This window comes from Pantherophis guttatus, chromosome 1, assembly GCF_059756535.1.
Source record: "Pantherophis guttatus breed Tessera chromosome 1, ASM5975653v1, whole genome shotgun sequence".
Classification (NCBI taxonomy): domain Eukaryota; kingdom Metazoa; phylum Chordata; class Lepidosauria; order Squamata; family Colubridae; genus Pantherophis; species Pantherophis guttatus.
In genome coordinates, this window is record NC_142063.1 from 341,246,288 (window position 1) to 341,268,467 (window position 22,180).

At 47.0% G+C, this 22,180-nt stretch overlaps 1 protein-coding gene across 33 annotated transcripts in view; it reads right to left on the reverse strand.

Moving 5' to 3' along the window:
• GGNBP2 (gametogenetin binding protein 2) overlaps positions 1 to 21,988 on the reverse strand; it is a 72,171-nt gene extending 50,183 nt beyond the window's left edge. For 7 of the 33 annotated variants that reach the window (XM_034434602.3, XM_034434600.3, XM_034434601.3 and 4 more), the window contains exons 1-2: positions 21,777 to 21,986; positions 10,474 to 10,606 (exon numbers count right to left, since the gene is read on the reverse strand). In XM_034434602.3, the coding sequence (XP_034290493.2) occupies positions 10,474 to 10,606; positions 21,777 to 21,961 (318 nt within the window). In that variant the 5' untranslated portion in view covers positions 21,962 to 21,986. Of the gene's footprint in view, positions 1 to 10,473; positions 10,607 to 21,255; positions 21,661 to 21,723 lie in introns of those variants that run through there. The other 26 variants (XM_087889940.1, XM_087889910.1, XM_087889922.1 and 23 more) reach the window with 10 other exon arrangements.
• Positions 21,989 to 22,180: the final 192 nt, after the last annotated feature.

Below are 22,180 nucleotides of genomic sequence, written 5' to 3' on the forward strand. Positions count from 1 at the left end.
TGCCACTACCCTAGGGGGGGCATGCCAGATTTGTTCAATGACTGGCCGGTTCACTATTTGCTTAACAATCACGGCAAAAAGGGTCATAAAATGACTCACCTAACATATGCCCTGCTTGCCAATGGGGCTCAATTACGGTCGTGAGTCGAGAACTACTTGTACGTCTTAATTTTGGATCGAGAGCTGCCCAGGCATGGTTGAAAGATGGACGGCTATATAAATGTTTTAAATAAATAAATAAATATTTAAGGGCTAAGAAGCATGCTGGTCAGGTGCCTGCTCCCAACTCACCTTTGCCCCCGGTGCCAAATCCCTGGATTTCTCAAATTGTCCTTTGAGAAGATCAAAGGTCTTTGAGGAAGGACCTTGTCGGCTTTTTTTCTAGCGCCAAGCAAAGGCCTTTGACCTAATCCAACATTCCTCCGTCTTAAGTCACAAGCAAGGGTGCCCTCTCTTTGCAAGCATTTCTTTTAGATCGTATTTTATTCTAATTGTATTTTAATTGCGAGTTATTCCAATCTCACTTCTTTTACCAAACCTTTGTAATGATTTGTCTTTGGAATTCTGCACTTGATATGGCCCAATGGGCTAATCAATAAATAAAATTGAATTGAAAATTGAAATTGCATTTCTTTGGTCCCTCTGCCCACTTCTCCGGGATTAGGAAAGCTACCAAAAGCTGCTTTCTAACAATACGGAGGGCATCTTAAAGCTAATAATAAATAAATAATGAACCCTGATTAAATTTTTATGGATCAAATAAAAATTGGGTGTCTTCGAACAGCTGGGGAAAATGCTGACTTCTGAGGGGGGAAAAATAGCCAAGGTTGACATTGTTAACGCAATCCTTAAGACTGGGATTTTCATCATAAATTGGTCGTTAAAGCACAGCAAGATTGTATGACTGGTCCTGATTTTACAGTCCTTTTTAACTGCGTTAATTAAAATAGAATTCTATTGTTAATGGAATAGAGTAACAGAGTTGGAAGGGACCTTGAGGATTTCTAGTCCAACCCCTGCTTAAGCAGGAAACCCTACACCACTTCAGACAAATGGGTATCCAACATCTTCTTAAAACTTTCCAGTGTTGGAGCATTCACAACTTCTGGAGGCAAGTCGTTCCACTGATTAATTGTCCTCACTGTCAGGAATTTTCTCCTTAGTTCTAGGTTGCTTCTCTCCTTGATTAGTTTCCACCCATTGCTTCTTCTCCTGCCCTCAGGTGCTTTGGAGAATAGCTTGACTCCTTCTTCTTTGGGGCAACCCCTGAGATATTGGAACACTTCCCTTGAGGTCATCTAGCCCAACCCCACAGACGGCGCAGGGAACCAAATTAGAGCAACCCTGACAGGCAGTCTTGAACACTTCCAGTAAACGAGAGCCTACCACCTTGCTAAGTCATTCGTTCTATTTTCAAACCACATCCCTGTACCTTTTTAGAACTAATCCCAGGTCTTCTCGGAGATAATTATCAGAAGTTATATTTAAATATAATCTACCTACAGATCCAACAGTGACCTTTATAGAGCAAAAGCTTCTTTTAATGCTCCACCTTTCTGAATTTATCTTCAGCCGAGATGCTTAGCACCGGGGGTGGGGGTTCAAAAATTTTAGCAAACGGTTCTCTGCCCAGTTGCTGGGTGTGTGTGTGTGTGTGTGTGTGGCCATGGTGGGCGTGGCCTACTTGGCCTCCTTCATCACGGGGGAAGGGGAGCGTTTTCGCCCTCCCCAAGCTCCGGAGGCTTTTCTCGAGCCTCCGGGAGAGCGAAAACGGCCTCCCCAGGCTCCGGAGGCCTTTCCTAAACTTCCAGTAGACCTGTTTTTCGCACTCCCCGAGTCTCCGTGCACGCCCTGCACTTACCTGCATCCAAAACAGGCCACATGGGGACTCCTGGGTGGGGCCAACCAGGAGTGGGATTTGGGGGTTCTCCGAATTGCACAGAATCTTAGCTAGAGGTTCTCCCGAACCCCTGCGAACTCCCAGCAACTCACCCCTGGAGATGCTTAACGCCCTGGTTGTGCCCGGCTGAGAAATGGCAGGCAGGGAGCTGCCTTGCACAATCAGATGTCCCTTCACAACTATAAAGCACTTCAGAGAGACTGCTGGGGTTAAGACAGGGGCTGTTTTCCAAGGCAGAAGAAGCTGGTGGGCAATCTGTTGCTAAAGGATGCAGGCATCACCAAAACCCAGACTTTTTCATTAAACGGCCAAAATCTCGCACAAGCCTGGCAACTCTCACCCACGGGATCTCATCCGGGACACTGAAATGCAGGAAGGTTTGAGCCATTTTTATGGGTTTTTTTTTTTTTTTTAGTTTGGGAATGTATTCCTGGTGATGAGAGACTCTGATGTGGAAGTCCTTGGCACTCCTTGGACTTTGGTGGTTTGCAGGCAAGACATTTCATTCGCCCCAACTCGGTCCCTTCGTCGCTAAGTACAGGCAGTCCTTGAGTTACAACCATACTGGAACTTGCCCAATACGGTTCGTAAGTCATAAAACTGATTGTCAGGTGACCGACGCGATTTCACATTTTTTTCGGCGGTCATTAAAGGAAAGAAAAAGGGAAAAGATTTTGGTTATAATGGGGAGAATTATAATTGCTAGATATTGGAAATTAAATGTTGACGTAAAATTAGAAGAATGGTACAATGAAACATGGAAATTTGCATTAAATGATAAATTGACTTGTGATATTAAAATTAGAAGTGGTATATATAAAGAAAATGTTTTTTGGAACACTTGGCAACCATTTGTGGACTTTGCACTTGGGAGATTGGATGAATCGGCACCAGTACCTTATCAAAGAGATTTCTGGAAGAATTGAAGACTTCAATTTCCTAAAACTTCCTTTCCGTTTGTATAGCACGTTGGGGGAAAAAAAATTTTCTTTCTTTACTATTGATTTTTTGTATTGATTTTTTTTCCCTTTCTGTTATTCTTTAACAATAAAAATACAATAAAAAATTAAAAAAAAAAAAAAGAGAAAGGGAAAAGAAAAACAGCCAAGGGCTGAAGGCCAAAATTATTTGAAAATTATTTCACCTGTCTCACAAGTGTCGGTATCTGTGGGAATGAGGGGGGAGAATTCCAAATAAATTGGAAGTGGCATATAACAACGTAAAGCATAATTTTATTTAGAAAAGAAAAAGAGCCAAGGGCTGCAGGCCAAAAGTATTTGAAAATTATTTCACCTGTCTCAAAAGTGTCAGTATCTGTGGGAGCAATCGGGAGAATTGCAAACAATAAATAGTGAAAGCATTTTTAGTGTTGCCGCGAAAAATCCTTTGTATGTGCATTGTAACATTGCATGGATGTATGAAAGGGACTGACCTTATGGAGTGACTGCCGATTCTTCGTGTCCCTTTCTTTCCAGTGACAATTACGGTGTTTCTTCGAAAATACAACTAGGTCTTAATTTCTTTTGACTCCCGAAAAAACAGCTAGGCCTTCTTTTCGAGGGGTGTCTTAATTTTCCCCCCATGCGCCTGGCCTGGCCACCGGGCCGCTTCTTTTGCAGCCGAAAAGAGAGAGCGACGCGACCCACGCGCCTCGCGCACCCTTGCCTATCTGTAACGGTCACTCCAGCTACCGGTAGCCGTCCACCCAAAAAAAGCCTGCCGTCGTCCATTCCGGCAAGCCTGGCCGCACATGCGCTTAAATAGGGCCAAATTTTGGGGGTAGGTCTTAATTTTAACTCAATTTTAACGGATCTTCTTTTGGGGGTGGGTCCTGTTTTAGGAGAAACCCGGTAGTTACCACGGTGGTGAACGGTTGTAAGTCGAGGATTACCTCGCGGTCCGCATTTTCTCGTTGTGTTTGGCAAGTTTCAGTTGCATGAACACTGGTATTTTTAAATAAATTGTGTTTCCGAACAAATAAAACAAATGGCTTACTTTATTGCAGGGCCTTGAAATTGGAACATTATTGTAGAATGACTTTTGTTGGGCACAGTTCCACTGCAAACTACTCATTGCTGAGGTGATGACCTCAGAAAGGAGAACTTTATTTTCTACCTTATTTGCACGTCACGTTAGAATTAGAATAGAATAGAGCTGGAAGGGACCTTGGAGGTCTTCTAGTCCAGCCCCCTGCTCAAGCAGGAGAACCTGTACCAAGCGGCTGTCCAGTCTCTTCTTAAAAACCTCCAGTGATGGAGCACCCACAACTTCTAGAGGCAAGTTGTTCCACTGGTTAATTGTCCTCACTGTTAGGAAGTTTCTCCTTCATTCCAGGTTGCTTCTCTCCTTGATTAGTTTCCATCCTTTGCTTCTTGTCCTGCCCTCTGGTGCTTTGGAAAATAATCTGACCCCTTCTTCTTTGTGGCAGCCCCTCAAATACTGGGATACTGCTATCATACTGATGTTTCTTTCTTCAATCAACGGTAAATTACAACTGAGCACGTATGAAAGGGACTGACCTAAAGGTGTGACCTCCAGTTCTTCATGGGCCTTTCTTTCTAATGACAATTACCGTAGATACCACAGCCATGAAATCGTTGGCTATGGGTGCTGTTTTGCTGAAAACCAGAAGTAATCGCACAGGTAGCCATGTTGACCAATGCTCGAAGTGCGGTCACACAACCACAGTGGACGCAACCATTAAAACTTTGAATCCAGATCATAAGTTCCCCTTTTTATCAGGTAGGTCATAACTCTGAACGACTAGTCATAAGTCAAGGACTATGGGTGGAAACTCATCAAGGAGAGAAGCAACTTAGAACTAAGGAGGAATTTCCTGACAGTGAGAACAATTAATCAGTGGAACAATTTGCCTCCAGAAGTTCTAAATGCTCCAACACTGGAAGTTTTTAAGAAGAGGTTGGATAACCATTTGTCTGAAGCAGTGATGGGTTGCTCCCAATTCTGTCCAGTTTTTTAGAACTGGTAGTAAAACTGGCGGGAGGCTCCGGCCACCTGCCCTGACATCATCATGGGTGATCTGCGCACGCGCAGAAGCGCACGACCAAAGCAGAACCGGTAGTAAAGTTAAGTAGAACCCACCCCTCGTCTGAAGTGGTGTAGGGTTTCCTGCCTAAACAGGGGGTTGGACTAGAAGACCTCCAAGGTCCCTTCCAACTCTGTTATTATATATACTGTATATTTTTGGGGAAACAGGATATATATATCCTGTTTCCCCCAAAATAAGACATCCTCTGATAATAAGCCTAATCGGGCTTTTGAGCGCATGCACTAAAATAAGCCTCCCCCTGAAAATAAGCCCTCCCTAAAAATATTTAAATGCAGAGCTGGAAATCAGGTAAGATGGCAAGAGGAGCCCCATCTTGTTCCACGCACCACAAAATAATAAGACCTCCCCGAAAATAAGGCCAAGCGTTTATTTCAGGATTCAAAAAAATATAAGACAGGGTCTTATTTTTGGGGAAACACGGTGTGCGCGCGTACACACACACACACACACATATCAAATTTATATTTGCTGATAAAATAAAGGGAGACTAGTATAGATCTATTTCAAGCTATTTAGCTCTCATCAGCTAGCCATACCCTTATTCGGATTCGAACTTGGGCTAGCTGGGTAGCCCAAGTAGCTAGTAAGGGTATGGCTAGCTGATGAGAGCTAAATAGCTTGAAATAGATCTATACTAGTCTCCCTTTATTTCTTTATCAGCAAATATAAATTCGGTATAAAATGGTTTGTCGTGAATGCGACTGCTTGAGGGCTCCTGGATTGGAGCTGAAAGGCAAAAGGGAGCAGAATGCCCCCTCCCATATTGGGGTAGACCAGGTGCCTCAGCAGAAAAACACTGTATGTATGTATGTATGTATGTATGTATGTATGTATGTATGTATGTATGTATGTATTTCTCTTTAGCCAGGTTCTTCCTATGTAAACCAAGATTTTTATGCAGCCCTAGTTCAGTGAAATCCCAATCCACTAGTTTCTAGGCTTTTTTTTCCAGCAGCCAGCAAGCTCCCTGCTGCCCATTGGGAGACTAAGGAGACTAAGATAGATCTCTTTCGGACTTATAAGCCTTCATCAGTTAGCCACACCTTCATCCCATGTATCCTCCCTGTAAAGGTACAGTATTTGTTTACGTAGGAAGAACCTGGCTAAAGAGAAATACACATAAAGACCTACGAAAAGAAAACATATATATACACACACACACACATACACACACATACACACTACCTATAACATCGTCAAGAGCACTGATGATCTTACCTAGTTAGGATCATGAAACATCTGCAAGAAAACCATCAAAGCCAGAGGACACCAAGCCCCCACAGTTCAACCCTAAAATCTAAATATTTTTATCTTCCATCGGAGATCCAGGGACTTTCTAACACGCCACTGGTGCAGTCTAAGAATGTTTCCCTTGGACGTTTCCCAGTTCGAAAACTCTCTTTTGTGAAATGGCACCCGAGGCGTTAAGGCAATTGCCACCCTCATCACAAAACTGCACTCACGAGAGACACACCCACCGCCGCCTTAGAAAGCAACCGCTGCGATGATTAAAATAAAAGTGCTTGCAGTTGTGCGGTGAGTTCACGAAGCGATTCAGGCTGAGATCAAAGGGCCCCTTTCAAGTGGTCTGCCTGAAAATAATAATAGAGGACTATTGTTTTCCAGGCTTAAGCGGAGAAACTCATTTAATTCCTATTAATGACAAGGCTGGGAAAACTATAATCCGAAGCATACAAAGGGCACCAGGTTTCCATCTCGGTTAATACTGAACAACCACAGTAGCTAAATTGGCCTTTGGCAATATGGGAAGTCCTCGACTTACAACCATTTGTTTAGTGACTGTTCTAAGTTACAAAGGCACTGAAAAAAAAAGCGAGTTATGGCCCTTTCCCCCCCCCCACATTTACGACAACTGAAGCATCCCCAAGGTCACATGATCAAAATACAAAGTGCTTGGCAACAGGCTTGTAGAGGTAGTCCTCGACGTAACGACCACACACAACTGAGCCCTAAATTTCGGTTGTTAAGCGAGATATTTGTTAAGTGAATTTTTCCCCCATTTTACGACCAGATGTTCAGTCATTGGATTAGTAAGATGGTTGTTAAGTGAATCTGGCTTCCCCCATTGACTTTGCTTGTCAGAAGGTCGTAAAACAGGATCACATGACCCCGGGACACTGCAACCATCATAAATGTGAGTCGGTTCCGAAGCATCTGAATTTTCGATCACACGATTGTGGAGATGCTGGAAATGTCGTAACTGTGAAAGGCGGTCATTAGTCACTTTTTCCAGTGCTGTTGTAACTCTGAACAGTCGCTAAGTGAACTGTTGTAAGTTGAGGACCTGTATTTTTGATGGTTGCACTGCTCAGAGGTCATGTGATTGCCATTGTAACCTTCCCAGCCGGCTTCCAACAACTCAAGTCAATGGGGGAAGCCTGATTCGCACTCCGAGCATCCAAGCGCATGTTGTCCTTGACTTCCAACCGTTTATTTAGTGACCAGTTCAAAAGTGACTTACAATCCAGTCCTTGCACATACAACAGGGGTGTCAAACTCGATTGCATTGAGGGCCGCATCAGGGTTGTGTTTGACCTTCGGGGGGGTGGGGGAGTGGCCAGGGTGGGCGTGGCCAGTTCGATGTCACTCGTGTCGGGGGCACCTGTGGTGGCCCGAATGCTCGGCCAGCTACAATGGCTCCTGCAACCCTCTGCCAGCGGAAACGGAGCTCGGGAGGGCCACCCGTGGCCCACCCGAGCTCCGTTTTCGCTGGCAGAGGTCCCACAGGCCAGATCGCAGTTTCGCTGTTTCCTGGTCAGCCCGAAGGCCAGATCTGGCCCACAGGCCTTGAGTTTGACACCCCTGACCAGGGGTGGGTTCTAAATTTTTTTTACTTCCGGTTCTGTAGGCGTGGCTTATTTTGTGGGCGTGGCTTGATGGTCATGTGACAATTCTTTAGGATTTAGCAGAGGTACTGGTCTACCAGGCTTTTAACTGCTTGCAGAGCTGTACCGGTCTACCCATTTATTTTTGCAGGCACCGGTCTACTCATGTAACTTTGCAGGCACTGGTCTACCCATTTATTTTTGCAGGCACCAGTCTACTCATTTGTTTTTGGAGGCACTAAACTGCCTTTTACCACTGATCAGCTGTAGGGCCGCTCTTTGAAGCCCTGCAGCAAGAATTTAAACAGTTTTTTTCCTTATAGCCCATCAGCTGGGACTCGGGAGGTAGCAATAGATTGGGGGTGGGGCCAAATAAAAGGTAAGAATAACACAGGGGGGCGGGGGGGGGGCAGAACCGGTTCGGTGATGTCATATCGTCACCGCTACCGGCTCGGCGGAACCGGGTCGAACCGGGAGGAACCCACCACTACCCCTGATATATAAGAACTGTGGTCGCAGCCTTCCGAGGGTCACATGACTGGAATTCAAAAGCTTAGCAAGCAGCGTGTATTTACAATGGTTGCAGCATCCCAGGGTCACGTGACAAAGTCCATGGAAGCAGGATTCGCTTAATGACCTCATGATTCACTTAATGACTGCACTGATCCCCTCGTAAACCGTGGCAAAAAAAAAAAAAAAAAGTATTGAAATCCTGCACGAGTCACTTAACTGCCTTGCTGATCCTAATTGCAGTCATAAGCCAAGGACTAATGACCGGGATATTCAGAAAAATAGGAAAATGGGGGACTTCTCATTCTACCCATTAAAATCACCAATTTAGACCAATGATCCTAACTGGGCCCTCCTTCTGCCAGCCTGATCCAATAGCCTTATCTCCAAGTAGAGGTTGGCTAAGCTACCCGAAAATAAGAAGCAAGCAGGTTAAGATGGGAGTTGGAAGCCGTGGATCAGGGCCTGGGTAGGAGAGTTAAAAAGAACGCAGCCCTGAGAGAGATGGGGGGAGGGAAGGCGGAAAAGGAAGGGGGGAGGAAGGAAAAAAAGGAAGGAAGGAAGGAAGGGAGGGAAGTTAAAGGAAGGGTGGAAGGAAGGAAGGAAGGGAGGGAAGTAAAAGGAAGGGTGGAAGGAAAAGGAAGGAGGAGGGAGGGGGAGGGAAGGAAAGAAAAGGAAGGGGGAGGGAAGAAAGGAGGAGGAAGGAAGGAAGTAAAAGGAAGGGTGGAAGGAAGGAAGGTGGGGAGGGAAGAAAGGAGGAGGAAGGAAGGAAGGAAAAGGAAGGAGGAGGGAGGGGGAGGGAAGGAAAGAAAAGGAAGGGGGAGGGAAGAAAGGAAGAGGAAGGAAGGAAGTAAAAGGAAGGGTGGAAGGAAGGAGGGAAGGAAGGAAGGAAGGGGGAGGGAGGGGGAGGGAAGGAAAGAAAAGGAAGGAGGAGGGAAGAAAGGAGGAGGAAGGAAAAGGAAGGTGGAGGAAGGGAAAGAAGAAAGGAAGGGGGAGGGAGGGAGGAAAAGGAAGGGGGAGGGAGGGAAGGAAGGTGGAGGAAGGAAGGAAGGAAGGAAGGAAGGAAGGAAGGAAGGAAAAGGGAGGGAGGGAAGGGGAAGGGGGAGGGAAGAAAGGAGGGAGGAGGGAGGGAGAAAGGGGGGAGGGAGGGAGGGAGGAAGGAAGGAAGGAAGGAAGGAAGGAAAGAAGGAAAGTGAACAGATTGGAAGAGTATTAAATGAGTGGAGAAAGTTAAAAAAAAATCCACAAGTAAATTTCTGAAATATTTTGCGGGTGTCACCTTCAAAATTAGGAAGAAATTTCTCTACTTGGTTCCACTGGGAATTAGTCTCTTTCCTGCCCAAACCTCTATTTTGCACAAAAAAAAAAAAAAAAAAAACAAAAACCAACCTGCAAGCGAATAATACAAGCAAGCCAACCCTGCCACCCTACCCCCCCTTCCTCCCTTCCTTGTAAACAAAAAAAATTAAAATGCACATCCTCAAAACGAAGCGTGCAAAAAACCGGACAGGTGTTGCAAAGCCACCCGAAGTTCCACCCTCCACGATCTGGGAAAAGTGGGGGGGAGGGGGGGGGGGACAGGGACCCGACCCCCGTCCGAGAGTTAAAAGTGACACCAAACAACGCAGCCATCTTCTCCCCTTCCCCCCCCCCGCAGTTTGCATGTGTGGGTCCTTTATCCCCCCTCCCCACCCCCACCCCACCCCACCCCACCCACAAAGCTGCACAAGGCCTCCGATGGGCGATATAGACGCTCAGGTTCCAAAATGGCCTCGACTCTCCGGCTTAGGCCTCCCGAGTGAGTGCATGTGTGTTGCCCGCTTGTGTGTTTTTGTGCGCGCGTCTGTGTGTGTGTGTGCATGCATGTGTCTCCCAGACCGTGGGTAAGGGAAAAAGCACATTACGGGCGGGCACTGGAGGCAACCCCGGTGTACCAATTACTGCAAAGGGAGGGCTCCGAGGCGGGGCCGGAGGCCTTTTCCAGAGTCTGCAAGGAAAAGAGGACGACGAGGGGAAGGGGGGGGGGGGGAATTGCTTGCCTAGGGATTGCAAAACACCCGTTGTGTGGCGTTGTTGCAAACCTCTCCGTGTGTCCCCCCCCCTCCGCCCTCCGGCGCAGAGTGAAGTGGCCCGCGCGACTCGCTTACCGTCAGGGTGTCATCGATGTAGAGGGGGATCTGCAGCCTCTCGAAGAGGAATTCTTCCTCGCTGTCTCTGCAAACTGCCACCAGACGCGCCATCTCTGTGTTGCCCGTTGCTCTGCCTCTTCCTTCCAAAAGCCTGAAAGCAGCCAAACCCAGAGCAAGTAAATACAACCTTCCGTTCCTCTGCCACACTTTCACCAGCAGAGGGAAAGTCAACCCTCGTTAGCCAGGACAAAGATTCGACAAAAAAAAAAAAAAAAAAAGGAAAGTGGGAGGAGAAGGAGGAAGAGGAGGAGGAAGGAGAAGTAAAAGGGGGAGGAGGGAGAAGGGGAAGGGGAAGGGGAGGAGGAGAAGAGGAGAGTAAGAAGAGGAGAAGGGAAAAGGGAAGGGGGGAGGAAGAGGAAAGGGAAACGCAAGAGGAGGTAAGGGGAAGAGAAGAAGGAGGGAGGAGGAGGAAGGATAAGTAAAAGGAGGAGGAGGGAGAAGGGGAAGGGGAAGAGGAGAAGAGGAGAGGAGGAGAAGGGAAAAGGAAAGTGGGAGGAGAAGGAGGAAGAGGAGGAGGAAGGAGAAGTAAAAGGGGGAGGAGGGAGAAGGGGAAGGGGAGGAGGAGAAGAGGAGAGGAAGAAGAGGAGAAGGGAAAAGGGAAGGGGGGAGGAAGAAGAGGAGGAGGAAAGGGAAATGCAAGAGGAGGTAAGGGGAAGAGAACAAGGAGGGAGGAGGAGGAAGGATAAGTAAAAGGAGGAGGAGGGAGAAGGAGAAGAGGAGAGGAAGAGGAGAAGGGAAAAGGAAAGTGGGAGGAGGAGGAGGAGGAGGAGGAAAGGGAAATGCAAGAGAAGGTAAGGGGAAGAGAAGAAGGAGGGAGGAGGAGGGAGGATAAGTAAAAGGAGGAGGAGGGAGAAGGGGAAGGGGAAGAGGAGAGGAAGAGGAGAAGGGAAAAGGAAAGTGGGAGGAGGAGGAAGAGGAGGAGGAAAGGGAAATGCAAGAGAAGGTAAGGGGAAGAGAAGAAGGAGGGAGGAGGAGGGAGGATAAGTAAAAGGAGGAGGAGGGAGAAGGGGAAGGAGAAGAGGAGGAAGAGGAAAAGGAGAAGGGAAAAGGAAATGGGAGGAGGAAGAAGAGGAGGAGGAAAGGGAAATGCAAGAGAAGGTAAGGGGAAGAGAAGAAGGAGGGAGGAGGAGGAAGGATAAGTAAAAGGAGGAGGAGGGAGAAGGGGAAGGAGAAGAGGAGAAGAGGAGAGAAGGAGGAGAAGGGAAAAGGAAAGTGGGAGGAGAAGGAGGAAGAGGAGGAAGGAGAAGTAAAAGGGGGAGGAGGGAGAAGGGGAAGGGGAGGAGGAGGAAGAGGAAAAGGAGAAGGGAAAAGGAAATGGGAGGAGGAAGAGGAGGAGGAGGAAAGGGAAACACAAGAGAAGGTAAGGGGAAGAGAAGAAGGAGGGAGGAGGAGGAAGGATAAGTAAAATGAGGAGGAGGGAGAAAGGGATGGGGAGGAGGAGGAGAGAAGAGGAAGAAGAGGAGGAGGAGAAGAAGGAAAGAGGGACACACCTGATCTAGGTGCTCCTTGGATGTCTACCTATGGGTTTTTATTTTATTTTATTTTTTTATTTTATTTGAACCAGGAGAAGGGATTGCTTTCAGGATTTACTACCCTGGTTTGAGAAGAAGATAGGAAGCACCGGTTGCAGGAACTGAGTATGACCAGTCTATAGAAAAGAAGGACAAGGGGGGAAGTGATAGCAGTCTTCCAGAATTTAAGGGGCTGCCACAAAGAAGAGGAGGGGGTCAATTTATTTCCCAAAGCACTTGAAGGCAGGACAAGAAACAATGGGTGGAAACTAATCAAAGGAGAGAAGCAACCTGGATTTAAAGGAGAAACTTCCTAACAGTGAGGACAATTCACCAGCGGAACAGCTTGCCACCAGAAGTTGCGGATGCTTCATCACTGGAGGTTTTTAAAGATGATGTTGGATAACCATTTGTCTGAAATGGTATAGGGTCCTATAGGGCCTGAGCTGGGGGGTTGGACTAGAAGACCTCCAAAGTCCTTCCCAGCTCTATTCCGATTGACAGCCCTTCTTTTCATTAAAGAAAGCTGGGGGAATAGAAGAGAATGAGGTAGCAACTTGGCCCTTTGAAGAGTGGTGGACTTCAACTCCCAGAATTCCCCAGCCAGCCTGCGCTATAAATATGAGCAAGTCGCTGGCTGGGGAATTCTGGGAGTTGAAGTCCACCACTCTTCAAAGGGCCAAGTTTGGACACCCCTGGTCTAGAGAAATGGAAGGACTAGGAGGGTGACATGATAGCAGCATTCCAGTATTTGAGGGGCTGCCACAAAGAAGAGGGCGTCAAACTATCCTCCAAAGCACCAGAAGGCAGGACAGGAAACAATGGATGGAAAATAATCAAGGAGAGAAGCAACCTGGAATTAAGGAGAAACTTCCTAACAGTGAGGACGATTAACCCGCGGAACAGCTTGCCACCAGAAGTTGTGGGTGCTTCATCACTGTAAGATTTTTAAGAAGAGACTGGATAGCCACTTGTCTGAAATGGTATAGGTCCGTGATGGCAAAACTATGGCACGCGTGCCACAGGTGGCACGCATAACCATATCAGTGGGCACGCCAGCTCAGCTCTGCGCATGCCGGTCAGCTGACTTTCGGGCCTTCTGGGCCCACCAGAAGTAGGGAAACAGGTTGTTTCCTGCCTCCGAAGGGTCTGGGTGGGGTTGAGGAAGGTCCGTTTTTCTTTCTCACCTGGCTCCAGAGCCTCTCTATGCATCTGGGGAGAGCAAAAAGAGAGGCTCTGGAGGCTGGGGACAGCAGAAAATGTCACTTCCTGTCCCATTGGGAGTTGGGAAATGGGCCGTTTCGGGCCTCCGGAGCGCCTCCGAGGGGTTGGGGAAGGCTGTTTTCGCCCTCCCCAGATGCATAGAGAGGATCTGGAGCCAGGTGGGAAAGAAAAATGGGCTTACTGGGCCATCGCATGCCAGGAGCAGGGAGGAGGGGGGATTGAGCGCGTAGGGCAGAGCGCATAGTATTATAAGTGTGGTCACACACGCGCGCCAACCTCCCCCACCCCACCCCCTCTTGGCACGCGATGGCAAAAAGGTTAGCCATCGCTGGTATAGGTCCTCCTGCTTGAGCAGGGGGCTGGACTAGAAGACCTCCAAGGTCCCTTCCATCTGTTATTTTGACCTGTGGTTCTGTCTCAAGGATGAGAAGCAGAGAACCATCTTACGACTCCTGGAGTTGTGGGATGCCTGAACATGTGCTTCTTAAAGCTCTTCCGAGGAGGAAGGAATGGAGTCCACAAAATGTAGGTCATAAAGACCGGCTGGAACACACCCATGCTAAGTAAAAGCACTCGAGGTTTGATTTGCGGGTGTGTGAACTCCCATGGATTCTTTCCCACAGACCCACAACAAAAGGAAAAAAAGTAAGCAGGCATCTGAAATTTCAGTACGGATCAACTTGTGAATACAGGTAGTCCTTGACCTATGACCACATCTGAGCCCAACATTTCTGTTCTTAGCTGAGACATTTGTTAAGTGAGTTTTGCCTCATTTTATAACTTTTCCTCCCACAGCTGTTAAGTGAATCACTGCAGTTGATAAGTGAGTTGTTGAGTGAACCTGGCTTCCCCATTGACTTTGCTCGTCAGAAGGTCTCAACAGGTGATCAATGTGACCTTGGGACACAGCCAAGGTCATACATAGGAACCAGTTGCCAAACATTCTGAATTTTGATCACATGACTCAGGATGCTGCAAAGGTCGTAATTATGAAAAAGCGGTCTTAAGTCATTTTTTTTCAGTGCCGTTGTAAACTTTGAACAGTCACTGAATGGACTGTTATAAGTCAAGGACTACCTGTCCATTATGGGGATAACACAGGGGTGAAATCCAGCAGGTTCTCACAGGTTCTGGAGAACCGGTAGTGGAAATTTTGAGTAGTTCGGAGAACCTCTGGCTGGACCCTGAATGGGGTGGGAATGGAGATTTTGCAGTATCCTTCCCCCAGGAGTGGGGAGGGAATGGGGATTTGGCAGTATCCTTCCCCTGGAGTGGGGTGGGAATGGAGATTTTGCAGTATCCTTCCCCTGCCACGCTCACCAAGCCGCGCCCACAGAACCGGTAGGGAAAAATTTTAGATTTCACCCCTGGGATAACAGCACAGATTTCAGAATGATTAACCAATCATTCTGAATTAACTATAGAACTAATCATTCTGTAGATCCAGTTCTACAGAGGAATTATTGAGTCGGTCATCTGCACCTCTATAACTGTCTGGTTTGGCTTTGCAACCCAACAAGACAGATACGGATTTCAGAGGTTAATTAGAACGGCAGAAAAAACAGTGGCTACCAACCTGCCTTCCATTGAGGACCTGCATACTGCACGAGTCAAAAAGAGGGCTGAGAAAATATCTACAGACCCCTCGCATCCTGGACATAAACTGTTTCAACTCCTACCCTCAAAACGACGCTATAGAGCACTGCACACCAGAACAACTAGACACAGGAACAGTTTTTTCCCCAAATGCCATCACTCTGCTAAACAACTAATTCCCTCAACACTGTCAAACTATTCACTAAGTCTGCACTACTATTAATCTTCTCATCGTTCCCACCACCCATCTCCTCCCACTTATGACTGTATGACTGTAATTTTGTTGCTTGTATCATGTGTACCCTACGACTATCATTAAGAGCCTTGGTAGTACAGTGGTCTAAGGCACCCTGTTATTAAGCTGGTTATTAAGACCAGCTGCCTGCAATTACTGCAGGTTCGAATCTCGCCAAGGCTCAAGGTTGACTCAGCCTTCCATCCTTTCTAAGGTAGGTAAATTGAGGACCCAGTTGTGGGGGCAATAAGCTGACTTTGTATAAATATACAAAAAGAATGAAGGCTATTGCTGAGCACATTGTAAGCCGCCCTGAGTCTCCGGAGAAGGGCGGCATATAAATCAAATTTAAAAAAAAAAAAAAGTGTTGTACCTTATGATTCTTGACAAACGTATCTTGTCTTTTATGTACACTGAGAGCGTATGCACCAAGACAAATTCCTTGTGTGTCCAATCACACTTGGTCAATAAAAAATTCAATTCTGTTCTAATCCGAACCCAAATGTGTTCACCATCAGCCTGGCCGAATTGAAAAGCAAAATTAATTCAAAATGTTGGGGTCAATTGTGTTGCGTCTGAATCCGGTTGCTCAGAACTAGAGACTAAGGAAAGGCAGAGGTGCCTTCATTATGTCAATGTTTTCTCACACATGTAGGATTCTCTCTGAATCATAGTAGCAACCGAAACACAATTTAAAAAAAAACACTTGGCAGTTGAAAACACAGGTGAGTTGGACGCCGTGGTGCTGCTGTTAAAACACAACAAAACTGGGGGATTTTCCACTGAACAACATTCGTAACTGTGCTTCATATACAACAGCATATGCCCGTGATGGCGAACATGCCACAGGTGGCACGTGGTGCCATATTGGTGGGCACGCGAGCTCAGCTCTGGCGCACGTGCATGTGCTGGCCAGCTGATTTTCGGGCCTTCTGGGCCCACCAGAAGTAGGGAAATAGGCTGTTTTCTGCCTCTGGAGGGCCTTGTGGGGGTGGGGAAGGTCCATTTTTTGCTCTACCCAGGCTCTAGAGCCTCTCTAGGAGCCTGGGGAGGACAAAAATGGCCTTCCCCATCCCCCCAGAGGCCCTCCGGAGGCCGGAAATGGCCCATTTACTGACTTCCGGTCCCACCGACTTTCAAATCTATGTGGTGGGACCGGAAGTTGGCAAACGGGCCATTTCTGGCCTCTGGAGGGCCTCTGGGGGTTGGAAAAGACTGTCTTCGCCCTCCCCAGGCTCCTAGAGAAGCTCTGGAGCCTGGGGAGAGCAAAAAATGGGGCTACCGTGCAATCGCGTGCCAAAAGCGGGGGAAGCGTGGAGCATATAATTATGGGTGTGGGCACACGCATGCACGCCCCCACCCCCGAGCTCCCCCCGCTTTTGGCACGTGATGGCAAAAAGGTTAGCCATCATTCATGACTCAAACCAGGTTAACATTATCAGTGCTAATCAATGACGACCAGTTGATTAGCACTGATGATGTTACCTAGTTGGGTCATAAAACGTCTTAAACACATAAAACGTGCAAGAAAACCACCAAGGACCCTCACAGTCCTTCCTGCTCCTGCTCCTCCCGTCTGCAATCCCCACTCCCTGGTAGCCCTGACGATGTTACTTAGCTGGGTCATGAAACGTCTGCAAGAAAACCCCCAAGCTCAGACAGCATCAAGGACCCCCCAGTCCTTCCTGCTCCCCCTTCCCCCTCCCGTCTGCAATCCCCCCTCCCTAGTAGCCCTGACGATATTACCTAGTTGGGTCATGAAACGTCTAAAAGGAAGCAACCAAGCTCAGAGAACACCAAGGACCCCTCATGTCAACCCTGGGCTACAAATATTCTCCTCTAGCAATCTAAGATTTGTTAGTGTTCAGTTTGCACTTAGTATAGTGCATAAACCCAGCTTATAGGTTGGGACAGGGTACATTCAGAAAATTCAGAAACTTTAGTTACTAAAATATACCACTGTCCCCCACCCGTCCATTAGACACATATCAGCAGCGATATCTTTGTGAGGGGAGGGGCATTTAAATTTTAAGCTTGCCTTAAATCTCAACATAATTATTCATAGCAAAGGTCTCACCTCTGGGCTTTACTTCAAAGAATAATAAAGGACCAAAGACTTTAAATCACCATTCGTGGCGTTCTAAATAACATATACACCCTCGTATCTTCTTTGCACACTCACAAATTACAATTCCCTTTACCAGAGTCAAGTTTTAAGTTCACTCCAATTTTCCCTTTTTCCATTTCTACTTATCTGAAAGAAAGAAATTTATCTCACCACATATGCAACAGATGCAATAATGAAGCCTTGCCAAAAAAATAATAATTTTTTTTTAGTCCAGTAACACCTTTTTAACAGAATAATAGAGGTGGAAGGGACCCTGGAGGTCTTCTAGTCCAACCCCTTGCTCAGGCAGGAAACCCTATACCATTTCAGACAAATAGTTGTCCAATCTCTTCTTAAAAACTTCCAATGTTGGAGCACCCACAACTTCTAGAGCTGTTCCACTGATTAATTGTTCTGTCAGGAAATTTCTCCTTAGTTTTATGTTGTTTCTCTCTTTGAATTGCAATTTAGAACTAAGGATGATTTTTTCAAAGTGCTGACCTTCCTCATTTATCAGCCGGAAGACTCAAATGCAGGAAATCCCCACTGACACTTACACAACATCTGACCAACAACTTTTAAAATCGTTTCCTAATGGAAAGTCAAATGTGTCACTGAACGTCCAGTTATAGGACATATACATGAGTCCATACAAATGTGCCAGGCCTTGAATGACCATGCGAGCAATGGACAATCCCGAAGAGGATTTGCACCTCACATAGTGTCTTTTTACTTTTACTTTTATTTGATTTGTATACCGCCCTACTCCCGAAGGACTCAGGGCGGTGAACAGCCAACAATAAAATACATACATACAAAATTTAAAAAGCAGAAATAAAATCGAATTAAATAGTTTGGCCCAGACAGATTAAAACCCCAATCAATTTATAACAGATTTAAACTTTGAAAATTAAAAGATATTAAAAATATTAAAATATTAAAATTGTTTAAAAAGAGGGAGAAAGTTAGGCCAGGCCCGCCTGGTGAAATAAAAAGGTCTTGAGAGCACGGCGGAAGGTGAGCAGATCCGGGATCCTCCGTATCTCCGGGGGGATCTCGTTCCAGATAGTAGGTGCCCCCACAGAGAAGGCTCTCCCCCTGGGGGTCGCCAGTCGACATTGTTTGGCCGACGGCACCCAGAGGAGCCACTCTCTATGAGAGCGTACCGGCCGGTGGGAGGCTATTGGTGGTAGTAGGCAGTCCCGCAAGTACCCAGGTCCTGAGCCATGGAGTGCTTTAAAGGTGGTAACTAAAACCAACACTCTGCCAACACTCTGTATAAATGGGGCGTAATATCCTACCCTAGGTGGGATTGCAGGATCCCACGTCAAACTGTAGATCACCTCATGACCGGCTGTAAGCTGATTTTTTAAAAAAATATAAATAATGTTGGGCTTCAATAGTTTGTTAGATGGCTTAGACCAGGGGTGTCAAATTCAAGGCCCGGAGGCCAGATTTGGCCGGAGGTGGTGGGGTGTATTTAGATCTGGCCCACGGGGCCGTCCTGGAAACAGCGAAGGACCAGCCCGTAGTGCCTCTGCCAACGAAAATGGAGCTTGGGAGGGTCATGGGCAGCCCTCCCGAGCTCCGTTTCCGCTGGCAGAGGGTTGCAGGAGGCCATCGCAAGCAAAAACAGAGCTCGGGAATCCGTTTTCACTGGCTTGGGCCACCACAGGTGCCCCCCCCGATAAGAGTGAGGTCCAGCTGGCCATGCCCACCCTGGCCACACACACACCCGAGGTCAAACACAATCCTGATGCAATGGTCCTCAGTGAAAACGAGTTTGACACCCCGGGCCTAGACACTGCAATTTGAACACAGCTCTTTTTAAGAGCTGTGTTCAAATATCAATATATAAAATAAGATACAATTTATATTTTATTGTTTTCCTAATCTAGATGAAATGTTTTGCTAGCCCATGCATGATAATGCCATACGCTAAATAAATAAGTAATCAAAGATATAAGCTTTTGTGAGCTGCCGCCCACTGTGTACCCGATAAAGCAAGATGCAGCTCACAAAAGCTTAACTTATTAATATTTATTAACCACTTATCTCACAATCGAGTAAATATGCCTTTGAATAAAATGGGTCAGCCAGGACAGGGGCTACCAGACTCCTGCTGAATCTTTGCTACCATAGACTAACGTAAGCCCTGAAATGCATATTCACAACCATCCCCGTAAATAATTATCTGCACTCAGGGCCTACCACATACTTATGATGCATGTGGAAATATTTTGAGCACCTAGAGGTATATATCAGGAGAGCCAGTCTGGTCTAGTGGTTAAGGCAACCGGGTGAGAAACTGGAAAGCTGAGTTCTAGTCCTGCCTTAGGCGGAAAACCAGCTGGTTAACCTTGGGCCAGTCACTCTCAATTCTAGGAAGGCGGCCGTGGCAAACCACTTCAGAGCAACCTTGCCAAGAAAACTGCAGAGACTTGCCCAGGCAGTCACCAGGAGACAACACAGATTCAAAGACACAAAAAACAAGTGCACCATATAATATGCAAGCAAGTCCTCCTCTTACAACAGTTCATTTAGTGACCGTTTGAAGTTACAACGGCACTGGGGGGGAAAAAGTGACTTAGGAACATTTTATGAACACTTATGACCGTTGCAGCATGCCTATGGCCACGTGATTTACATTCAGATGCTGGACAACTGGCTCGTATTTATGATGTATCCAAGGATCATGGGAATCTTCTTTTGAGATCTTCTGACAAAGTCAATGGGGAAGCCAGATTTACTTAACAACTGGGTTACTAACTTAACAGCAGCAATGATTTACTTAACAAATGTGGCAAGAAAAGTCACAAAACTTCACAAATTTCTCACTTAACACCAGAAATGTTGGGCTCAATTGTGGCCGTAAATCGAGGATTACCTGTATCACAGATTTGTGCCAGGGTTGAGTTTACCTTATGCAAGATCACATGTCGGTTGAGTTCATACAACAGGCTAAGCCAAAACAACTTCACACTGCAACCCCAATTTACCGTTTACAACATAGAACACAGAATTAAAGGGCTGGAAGGGACATCGGAGGTCTTCTAGTCCAACCCCTTGCTCAAAGCAGGAGACTTTTATATACCATCCTGGTCAAATGGTAGTCCAGTCTATTTTTGAAACCTTCCGGTAACAGGGCACCAGCAATCTGTGTTTCCCCAAAAATAAGACCCTGTCTTATATTTTTTTTGAACCCTGAAATAAGCGCTTGGCCTTATTGCCATGCACTCAAAAGCCCAATTGGGTTTATTATCAGGGGATGTCTTATTTTGGGAGAAACAGGGTAATTGCAAACGAGGTTCCGCAAGGCCACTTTTTCTAGGAAAAAAATAAACTTTTGCTGTGCCAAGATATAAGCAGGACACCAAACTCCACGCTACCGAGCCAAAGCCTCTGAATTACAGCAGGACCCCAAAAGCCAAGCCTGCTAACAGCACGCAAAATCACCTACGAGAAGCATTGTTCTGTTTTCTAGAACTAAGCAACCCGGGAATTGCAGGCAGACCCAACTTGCAAAAGTATTTTAGCAACCAAAATCAAGAGCTCTTGCCAGCAATGATTAAGTTGAAGCTTAACCTGTACACACTCATCCAATACGCCCAAGGGGGCAAAAAAAACAAAAAACAAAAATGCAGCTTGTTTCAAAGCAGAAAGAAAAAGTAATTAGCAGCCTGCCAACTTTTTTTCAAAAGAGAGAATTTTTTTGGATTTTTTTTTTCTTAATCAAGGGCTATTTCACTCTCTGACTACCTCTCCTTTTGACTTTCCCACCTTCTTTGCATCTTTGCATCACCCCCACCCCCACTTTGGCATTGCAAATTTTGCAATTTTTTTCCCCCCAGGGAGTCCTCCAATAATAGGGAGAAAAGGTTTTTTTTTAGAGGAAAATGGCCTCCCCCCTCTTTCTTCAGGGAGGGGGGGTATTTTTTAATTATTATTATTTTTTTGCATTTTGAAAGGAAGCAGGTTAGGCCCAGGAATCCTCCCCCCCCTCCCCAGGATATAAATACAACGGAAGAAAATAAATTAATAAAGCAACGAGTAGGTCAAAGCATAACCTTCGCTCTTCCTCCTCTTCCTCCCCCCTCCCCCCGCTCACCACCACTTACTGCTCCGACAGGCTCCACCTCTATTTAAATTTACCTTCCTTTTCCCCCCAGCCCGCCTCTCCTATTGGCTGAAGCGACTGAAGCTTGCAGGAGAAGAAACTGCCACACCTCGAAGCGCCGAAACGGGCGATTTTTTTGGCCTCTCTCTCTTCCCTTCCCCTCCCTCCCTCTTTCAGGAGGGCAGCATGGAGCCTCCTCGTCCGGCTTTGGCTCCGCCCCTGCCCCTCCTCCTCCTGCCCCCCCTCCTCTCGCGAGAGACGGAGAAGGCCGACCTCCCGCCTTCCCCCACCCACCGCCCCGACCAACCGCTCGCAGGGCTCCGCCTCCTGGGCTCCCAAACCCCGCCCTCTTTCGACTCCCCCCCCCCTCAGGGCGACTAACTGCTCTTTCAGGGCGTGCCTCGGCTGAAGCTGTCACCTCTGCCACAAGCTCCGCCCCTTCTCTTTTTTTTTTCCTTTATGTAAATGAACCTTGCGTGGCCCGCCCCTTCCTCGGCCTTCCCCTTCGCTTTTTCCGCCGCGGGCTCAAATCGAAGAAAGGAGGGTGGAAGAGCGTTTCCTTTATATAGGTAAGGCCGGAAAGAGGCTCCGGCTTGCGGCCTTCTGCGCATGCGCGAGAAGGAACGCTTGACGTGAAGTGGAACCCGCAAGCCCATTCCCCGCCTTTCTTTCTTGGAAACTGTCACAAATAGCCCCTGCCGCCGGCGCGGCGAATAAGACGCTGAGGTTTTGCGCATGCTCAGTGAGCCGTTTCTTCCGCCTCGAGAAATAAGTTCGAGCGGGAAAAGGTGGGAGATGAGGCGACGTCCATCTCACGCTCGCCCTGAGGCGAGAGTGAATTTAACGGGCTGTTTTCGGGATTAAAAAAAAGGGGG